The sequence below is a fragment of the Macadamia integrifolia genome, chromosome 11 (genome assembly GCF_013358625.1).
Source record: "Macadamia integrifolia cultivar HAES 741 chromosome 11, SCU_Mint_v3, whole genome shotgun sequence".
In the NCBI taxonomy this organism is placed as follows: domain Eukaryota; kingdom Viridiplantae; phylum Streptophyta; class Magnoliopsida; order Proteales; family Proteaceae; genus Macadamia; species Macadamia integrifolia.
In genome coordinates, this window is record NC_056567.1 from 20,341,613 (window position 1) to 20,351,770 (window position 10,158).

At 38.0% G+C, this 10,158-nt stretch overlaps 1 protein-coding gene across 1 annotated transcript in view; it reads left to right on the top strand.

Moving 5' to 3' along the window:
- Positions 1–5,131, top strand: part of LOC122092971 (apoptosis inhibitor 5-like protein API5) — a 25,301-nt gene extending 20,170 nt beyond the window's left edge. The window contains exons 12-15 of the mRNA XM_042663258.1: positions 4,149–4,263; positions 4,352–4,417; positions 4,502–4,605; positions 4,681–5,131. Coding sequence (XP_042519192.1) covers positions 4,149–4,263; positions 4,352–4,417; positions 4,502–4,605; positions 4,681–4,864 — 469 coding nt within the window. The 3' untranslated portion in view covers positions 4,865–5,131. The remainder of the gene's footprint in view (positions 1–4,148; positions 4,264–4,351; positions 4,418–4,501; positions 4,606–4,680) is intronic.
- The last annotated feature ends 5,027 nt before the right edge of the window (positions 5,132–10,158 follow it).

The following is a 10,158-nucleotide window of genomic DNA, read 5'->3' on the forward strand; positions in this document are numbered from 1 at the left end:
CCCCTCTTTGTGCTATTCTTCTCTTCTCCCCTGTAACTCTAAGTTCACTCAGGGATTTTCTTCCCTATTTCCCTAGGGCCCTCCATCAAGAGATGCAAGCTATTATAAGGGTTATGTCTATTTGTATTGATAGGGGTTTGATGTGTGTATCTGTCCGGTCAGATTCTAAATTGGCTATGGACATGATCAATAGAGTCATCAAAGGTTCGTGGGATGCTCAAGTTCTGAAAAGTAAGATTTTTCACCTTTTGACCTTTTTTGTTCGGATAGAGTTTAATCATGTTTGGAGGGAAATGAATAAGCCTGCTGATTATATGGCTGAGTTCACAACGAGTATGGATATTAGTTTACTCCCGGAAGAGTTTCCGGATGATCTGAAAGGTTTAATTATAGATGATGCTAATTTTAAGATTTATTACCGAATGTAATCTGTTGATTTTATATTTTCAGATTGTCTAGTGGGGCCTATCTCCCTTCTTTTAGGTCGGTCTAAATAGGGAGTGTGGTTGCCATTTTTTTGTATTTTATTTTCTTTCTTTCTTTATACAATATATTTACCTAAACCCCCCCCCCCACCCATGTAGTTGTCAAGGCAACTGGCTGATACAAGGTGTTGAAGGGGCGCCTAGGGGATTTAAATCTTTCCATGAGCCTCCTGAGTAAGTAAAGAGCTATTGTCATGGATCTACTTGGGGTATGGTCGTGTTCAACGAAGACCTAGAGATCCCCCAGTAAGGAGCGAAATTATTCCGATTGAAGGAGCTAAAAGAGCTAGGGGTAGGCCTAAATGACCATAGGAGAATTTATGAGGAACAACATGCATAAAATAGGTTTTGCCCAAGTATAACCTTAGATAGAGCTTACTGGAGGGCAAATATTCTTGTAGCTGACCCCATTTAGCTAAGATTCTCCTGCCTTGCTGGGTTGTGCCTCTTTCCATCTTTCATTTTTCTTTTTTTCCTCATTTCACACCCCTCATTTCTGCATCTCTTAATTCTCCCTTTTTTGTTTCGACCTCATTTTACCCCATTTTGTTTTGTATGGATCCATGTAGATGTAGTCGGCCCCATTAAGTTGGGATAAGGATGATTTTTTTTATTGTTGTATCGTGACTAACCAAGTTGTTTAATAAGATTATGAGCACAAAGAAAATGTCAGATGAATCGAGGAGAAGAATTGTGGTTCTGGTTTATAAAAATAAATGTGATGTTCAGAGTAGTAATAATTGTCGAGGCATAGATTTAACAAGCCATACTATGAAGTTATGGGAGAGAGTTATTGAAACTCACCTAAGCAAAAAAACTTCGGTTAGGGAAAATCAATTTGGTTTTATGCCAGGAAGATCCACAACAAAAGCTATTTAATTAGGAGATTCATGGAAAGATTTAGAGATTGCAAGAAGGATCTCTTTATATGGTCTTTATTAACTTAAGAAAAGCTTATAATAGAGTTCCTAGAGAGTTAATTTAGCGTGTGTACAAGAGAAGAGATGTGTTTCGAGTAAATATGTGGACATAGTTAAAAAGATAATATAATAATGCAGTGACTAGTGTAAGAATAGTGTGAGGTCAAGGTAGTGAATTCCCAATTACAATTGGGTTACATTAAGGATCTCTTTTAAGCCATTATTTATTTGTGCTTATCATATATGATCTAACTAGAAGACATTCAAGATCAGGTCCCTTGTATGTTTTTTACTGGTGATATTGTTTTGGTGGATGAAACAAAAACAGGGATTAATGCCAAGTTAGAACTATGGAGATCAACCTTGGAATCAAAAGGTTTTAAGATAAGTAGAACAAAAACGGAGTAGATGGTGTGTAACTTTACTTACACTAGGATGCACATTTAGGTGGTGAAAATTGATGAGAGGGAGATCCTGAAAGTGATTATTTTAGTTATATATGGGCTTAATCATAAATAAAGAAGGAGAAATAGCGGATGATGTTGCACAGTGTATTAAAATACGATGGATGAAATGGAGAGGTGCATCCATAGTGTTTTGTGATCGACGTATTCCTATAAAACTTTTAGTAAAATTTATAGCACGGTCATACAACCAGCTATGATGTATGGCATGAAATATTAGGCAATTAAGAAACATAATATAGAGAAACTTAGTGTAGCTAAGATGAGCATGTTGAGATGGATGTGTGGTAAGAATGGTAATGATGGAGTAAGTAATGATCAAAGTAGAGATGATATGAGAGTAGCTCAGATACATGATAAGTTGTGAGAAAGTCGTTTTATGAAGGCCTTTAGATGCTCTAGTATGGAGGAGTGATTTGATTAGGATTGAAGGAGCTAAAAGAGCCAAGAGCAGACCTGAAATGACTCTAGGAGAAGTGGTGTGGAAAGCCATGCATAGCTTAGACCTTGTGTCATGTATGACTTTGAATAGAGCTGATTTGAGGGTAAGAATCCATGTAGCTGACCCCATTTAGTTGGGATAAGGCTAAGCTGCTGTTGTATCCAGTGATCAGATCTGCAGAAACAATAGGTAACAGAAAATAGAAACTCATAAGGAACAGAATTTAGTAACTTCTAAGATGATCAATAACTCACAATCCGTGGATAAGATGATCCTCCAATTTTGGTTGAAGGTAGGAAGGTCTAAAAAAAAAAAAAATATCAGAAAATTAGACCAATCCAATGGTGGATTGGCTGGACTGGATACACAAATCCTGCGGCCAGAATTGGTTAGAACAAAAGTTGGTAGATGATAACCGAAGAACGAAACCTGCAGAACAGTGGGTGAATAACAATGTTATAACAAAGAATGGAAGGGCATGAAGGAGAATATGGAGTGAGAGATCATACCCGATTTACATGCCAATGGGCTGCTGGAACAACAGATCAAATACAGAAACCAAAACTGAAAGAACATTATGCCACAAACTTTAGTAGTTCTCAGTTTTCAAACAATAGTGTTTGTGACATTTGAAGGGCTCCAACAACAGTAAGGATTATGCAGGGAAAAGTAAGGAATAAAAAAAGTCAACAAAGGGGGAAGAAGGATATGACTTGTCTTCACCACCAAGCCTAGGGCTACCCACCATTCCAAGGTTTCACCACCTTGGTTGCACTTGATTCACCTCAAGGCTGCTGCTCCATTGAAGAAACTGAATAGGTTATTTGCCAAAATCGCTGGAGGCTTCTCCTTCAGTTGTATTTATTAAAGTATAAACTTGTGGTACAAGAAAAGGGCAATCTTAACAAAAAATAGAAACTTCCTATGTGCAGCCTTCACATGTGGCAGCAACATGGGCCCGGATAATCAGCCAAAATAGAAATTCCAAAGGCTGCTGATCGATGGTTGCATATTGGCAGATTATGGACTCTTTATGGCTTAAGTTATAACCATCAAATGGGCCAAAATATGGGTCTACTACTTTAGTCATGGCATATTGTGGCTTAGTTATAACTTGAGTTATTGGGCCTAATTATGGACCTGATTGGGCTTGCCCCTTTGGTTCTTTCTCCTCCTATGCCTGGCATTGTGCTGCATCACTAGTACATTTTAAGTTATTGATTGGTATACATTCTTGTTCAATCAATGTGATTAATCCGCAGTTGCATTCACTTTGGGAAAATATTTGGAGGCGTGTTCTGGGCCATCTTATGAGTCTTAATTTTGATTTAATATTTGTGCATGGACATAGTGTCTGATAGTACTACTCCCTCAGAGTCTCTCCATTGAATGTTGAGACGTTCTAGTAGAGTAATACTTCCCAGTACTTCCCATTCCTTTTCAATAGGAGGTTGAAAGAAAACATTTTGATATTTCTGATTTTTCTTGAATAAATGGACCTAGAAAAGTTTCTTCTTCCACATGGCATATGGCTGTAGGGATGAAACTTGCAGTTTGCATGTAGAATGATATGATCTGCCGAACATGTGGACTTTTCTGGGCTGTGAACTCAGCCACCGTGCTTCTGAGTAATTTCAAAACATCTACACTTGGCTTCTTTGTCGAAGAAACAAGCCTGTGCCCTTTCTATGACTCCTAACAAAGAGTAAGAGCTTTTGAGTATTCACCAAGTGACCTAGGTTGCAACATTGAACTTTCTTCAAATGTAGGTGGAGAAATGATATTTCGTATATCTCAGAAAGAATGGAATTGAATGTTACTGTTTTTTCTGATGCAGGTTAAGTAATGTAGAGGAATTAGCTAGGGCCACCATGAAGAAATTAACCCAGGGAATGGCGGAACATGGCAAGGCAATGGCAGCTGCTAAGACTGATGAAGCGAAGGCTAGCATTGTGAGTTTCTTCTTGAGAGTTTTGAATCTATCGTGTTGCTATTTGGTTTTCATAGCTTACAATTATAGTACATTGACGTTCTCTGCAGAAAATGAAAAAGCAGAATACAACAACAGGATTACGAACCTGCAATAATATACTGGCAATGACTCAGGTGAATGGAGAAAAAATTTCATGTTGTTTATGTATGATCTGTATCCAAACTTATATTGATTTTCTCATTTTCTTCTCATTTCAGCCACTGCATTCAAAATTTCCTTCATTTATTGGGGATAAGAAAATCAATTTGTCATGGAAAGAAGCAGTGAAACCTTCAATACCTTCAACTGCTGCTGCAGCAGGGTAGGGAGAACTTTTCCTTTAACCTTGTCTAATGTTCTTTATTTTTTCTTGCTAATTTATGTGTTTCCCTTGCAGTGCGAAGCGAACTGCAACTGCTGCTAATGGTTCAAGCAATGCTGCAACAAAGAAAGGAAGAGGTGATGGTGGTGTGCAGAACCATCTGGTTAATAGGGCATTTGAAGGTTTGTCTCGTGGTGGGAGAAGTGGTGCAAGAGGCAGGTGGTCGAGTGGACGAGGAAGGGGAAGGGGCTATCGCTAGTTTGGTTTACATCCAAGTAACGCATACTTGTACGTGGAAGCCCTTGAGTGTATTGATTGCCTCTTCTGTTTGTATTGAGCCTCTTCGAATTTTGATTTCTTTACTGAAACTGATTCATTTGGAACTCAACTGTTGCAATGTCTAACTAGACACATTCAGAAGGGGTTGGGGTCTGCATTCTCAATCCCATCTAATGTAGCTGATTATAGCAGCAGCTTGTAAAAGAAGAGAAAAGAAAAGAGAAATGGAGTTTGTACTTGTTATTTATCTTTCCTGTTCGGGATTGATTTTTTATTACAGTTCAGGAAGCTATTTCTAGTGTATTTAACCAATAGATGAAAGTAGCTTAGAAGAAAACTAAATAATTATAGATGAAAGAAACTTCTAAATTTTTTTTTTTTTTTTTTTTTTTCATTTCTCACCATCCTATGATGATATGAGGAAAGAGGCATGTGATTGTTCCTTTTCCTTTTCCTTTTCTTCTGCTTTTTTTTTTCTGTTAAAAAAAAAAGAACTCTTTGTTAATTATTTGTCAGAGATTTCACTCAGGGTTCCATTAAAGATGAATATTCTGAAGTTCATAAAATTTAGGTTAGTAGTTGACATTTAATCTTTGGAGTATTCCCAGTGTCATGGCCTTGGAGGCTCTTGTAGAGAATAAGTCCTTTCACTTCACTTAAACTAGAATTCTCTCTTGTTTAGGGATTTTGGTCATTTTTTTTTAACTTAAATAGGCCTTGTGTTTTGGATTCCTTGGTCTGAAATGCTTTACAGTTGCCACAACTTTGAATCTGTAGGTTTGTCTTAAGGAAGTAGATTCTTTTAATCTTACTTATTTTCCAGTTAATGGTGTTCAAGAGGCACAAAGCTTTGAACATCATGGTAGATTTATGAAAACTTGATTCCTCATACAAATAATTATCATTGAGTCAACTTGGTTTTAGCTTTTGCAAACAGTTTGCTATTCCTGCAAATATTGGATGATGAAATTACTTTGTACATTATGCTTTTAAGTTTTCTTCTCAGGAGTCATGATCGACTCTATATAATTTGACATAACTAGCCAGATGTAATTAATCTGTGTTTTGGTGTCACCAGTTTGAGAGGATCATCACACAAAATCTTTAGTGATACAAGTTCTGAGATGTGTACAGGTCTATGGCTTTTGTTTACATGCTGTAAATTTCATTTGTTTACTGGTTTTTAATACATAATGAAATGTTGGAACTAATGGAGGACTGTAGCAGCTGGATAAAGAAGCAAAATTTTGAGGTAATATTCAATACTTTGTCGATTAGGTGGTGTTTGGATTTTGGGATTTCAAACTTGTCAGTTATGGATGCTTCTTTTCAGTGCTAGCTGATGATATCTAACATAATCCATAGGACTGGATTTGCACTATGGAAAGTGTTAGTTATAATTCTGGTATGGTCTATAGGGGTTTTATTTGTACCCTGTTGGACCCATTATTTGTTATGTTAGTGGTGTTGGACCTCCCTCTCGATAGGGGAAGTGTCCCTATCGTGAGTTGTTTAGTTATTTGTTAGTCTTGTTAGTTGTTCAGATGTTAGTTTCCTATTCTATTTATGTTTTCTGTTTTGAATCTGATTGTAATTATGTTACCATAATAAATATATCACCGTCCAATGATAGATCTTATTCCTTGAGTCTATCACTGGCTAAGTCTCTTCTCCCCTCTCATGTTCTTCCATACTAGGTTCTGGTTATTAGATATTGGGAGTCTCTCGTGTTACATACTTACATGGTATCAGAACAACTTTGAAAATCTGTATCATCACAAGATTCTGGTTTTAAAGGTCTTCAAAGTTCTCTGTTAAAGGTTGCAGCAACATATGCCTCTTATTTTCTTGTTCTAGGCCGTAGTTATGGAAATCCTGTGATCAACTAGGATCTCATGTATCATCTTTATTGGTCAAGTGGAGTGATAAATTTCCTGGATTCATATTACTACAAAAATTTTCCTGGTGGCTGGTTCTGTTATTCTCTCTTTTGATGGCTATGGAGATTTATCATCATCAAATATCCAACCAGCAGATGTGTCAGCACTTGTGAGGTTTTGTTTAACCCCATTGGAGGTACTCTCGACCCCTATTTGAGGGATTTTGAGCCATTGAATTTGCTTTTACCTTGACACCCAACAGAGCTTGAAATACTGTGTTTTTTTCTGCAATCGATTCCTTCTCTGTTGTTTATCTAACCAGCAGATCAGTCCTGGTTTTCGGGGTTTTGTTACTCACATCTGGAAGGGTATGGAGGTCAATGTGTCCCTGATTTTGCTCTATTGCTCTTCACCCAATTTCTGGGTTTTATATTCCAGATTTGCAGGTTTGTACCTATGGTTACAGTAGCTATCTCTTCCATCAGTTTTATTTTGTCGAATTTTTTGTTTGATGGCTGATCCCAAGTCCTCGTTGGACAATTTTAATGTCTAAATTACTACAATCAAGCTCAGTGGAGTTGGTCATTACTTTCTATGGGCTCGGGCTGTTAAGGTTATATTAATGCTAAGGGCAAATTTAAACATCTTCTATCTGATCCTCCTCCTGCTGATTCTAAAGATCCTTCTTAGATTAAGGCCTATGAGGATTGGATGCGGGAGAATGATACAATCCTTATCTGATTATGGAACAACATGTAACAATCTATTGCCGCCAATGTTATGTTTCATCACACTGCAAAAGGAGTGTGGGACAATTTGAAATGCACCTCTCAAGAGAAGAATATTTACTGGGTTTATGACTTTTATGATAAACTGTTTACTTTCAAGCAGGGAGACAGGTCATTGCATGAGTACTTCAATGTAATTGAGAGTATACAGGAGAAGCTCAGTATCTATAAACCTCTCACTACCAATTTGGAACAGTTGCAACTTTAGTGGGAAGAGTGCTATGTTGCCAAATTTATGGCAGACTTGCATTCCGATTATTAGTCAACCAAGAGCCAACTCCTTGTTGGGGACAAAGTTGTTGGTGTACGATGTCTTGTATTCCGTCAGAGTTTAATCCAGGGAGTAAAGGGTTTAGGGGGCACAGCCGGGAGCTCGAATTTTTTATTTGAGGGCAATTGAGTACTTTCCGGATTAGGGTTTTTTTGTTATATATTTGTAGGGAGAATTTCTTTTTCTGTAATGCAAGCAATACTGAGAGGTGTGAGGGACAAGCAGTGTAACCCTATTCTCCATTGATAGTGAAGCAGGATCTCATCTCACCGGGGACGTAGGCAATCTTGCTGAACCTCGTAAATCTATGTGCATTGCTTGTTCTTGTTTTTCCATTATCTTCTGCATCGTTTTGGGGTTGCGTTTCTACAAAAGTACCATCAGAGCTCTAGGTTTCCGTTTTCTAGGGTTTACTATCACGATGGCAGGGAAGGGATCGAATGTCAAGTATGATGTCAAGCGGTTCAATGGGAAGAACAATTTCACTCTCTGGCGTCAAAGGATGAAGGATCTTCTGATACAACAGGGTTTGGTGAAAACGTTGTTGGGGAAGTGGAAGAAACCTATAAAAATTACTGACGAAGATTGGGAGGAGATGGAGGAAAAGGTGGTTAAGTGCTACTCAATTGAATCTTTCTGATTATGCCTTATAATATGTTATAGGTATCGAATCTGCACCGCAATTATGGACGAAACTTGAAAGTATCTACATGATGAAGTCCTTAACGAACAAGTTGTTTGTGAAAAAGCAATTGTATTCTCTACAGATGGACGAAGGTACGGATCTATTAGAGCATCTTAACATGTTCAATCAGATCGTAAGTAAATTTGCAAACCTGGAGGTTAAGATCAAGGATGAAGACAAGGCGTTACTGTTGTTGTCATCGCTCCCAGAATCATATAATCACCGGGTAACGACTCTCTTGTACGGGAATGAGACCCTTGAGATGGATGAAGTAGCGGCTGCCCTCATGTCCAATGATTGCCAGTAATACGAAATCTCAAGGAGAAGGCCTTTTTGGAGGTGACAAGGAGCAATAAAGAGGGAGATCAAATCAAAAGGGATCTGGGAAGAGTCGATCAAAATCAAAAGGGGCAAAGACAAAGGTCTCTTATTACTATTGCAAGAAGGAAGTTCATTTGAAGAAATAGTGCTTGAAGAGGAAGGCGGACTTGAAGAAGAAAGGTGTAGATAAGGCATTTGAGGAAGCTAGTGTGGCTAACAATTCAGATGGAGATGATGGAGATGTACTCTCTATATCATCAGGTAAGAATCAATCTTCTGATTCTTAGATTTTAGATTCTGGATGTTCATATCACACGTGTCCACATAAGGATTGGTTTGATACATATTAACTATATAATGGTGGGTCTGTCCTAATGGGGAATGATGCTGTGTACAAGACCATTGGGATATGCACTATCAAAATCAAGATGTTTTATGGGATAGTAAGAACTTTAGCAGATCTGAAACATGTACCAGAATTAAGGAAAAACTTGGTATCTTTGGGGGCACTTGACTCAAATGGCTGCAAATACATAGCAGAAGGTGGAGTTTTCAAAGTTATTAAGGGTGTTATGGTTGTCATGAAGGGACAACTAACAGGAAACCTATACAGACTCATAGGGAGCACTGTTACAGGTGGAGCATCTGTGACTACAGATGCAGGATTTGATACAGATGATACATATCTGTGGCATATGCGGTTAGGGCATATGGGAGAAGAGGATTGATGGAGCTTCATAAAAGAAAACTGTTGAAGGGAGTGAAAACTTGTAAACTGAACTTATGCAGGTATTGTGTGTTTGGCAAACTGTGCAAGATTAGTTTTAAAACTGCAAAACATAAGAGTAAAGGGGTGTTTGATTATGTACACAGCGATGTATGGGGTCCTTCAACAACAAAATCTAAAGGTGGGGCAGAATACTTCGTGACCTTTGTTGATGATTACTCAAGGAAAGTCTGGATCTACTTCATGAAGCATAAAAGTGAGGTGTTCACTAAATTAATGAATAGAAGACTGAGGTAGAAAGGAAGACAGGAAAGAAAATTAAGTACTTGAGAATAGATAGTGGAGGGGAGTACACTTACAAGCCATTTCTAGAATTGTGTAAATCTGAAGGGATTACACGTCACTTCACGGTTCCAAAGACACCACAGCAAAATGGTGTAGCTGAAAGGATGAACAGAACACTTCTAGAAAGAGCTCGGAGTATGAGGCTGAATGCAGGGTTGAGCAAGAGATTTTGGGCAGAAGCAGTGAATATGGCGTGTTTCCTCATCAACAGGTCTCCATCAAAGGCGATTGATTGTAAAATTCCCAAAAGAGGTATG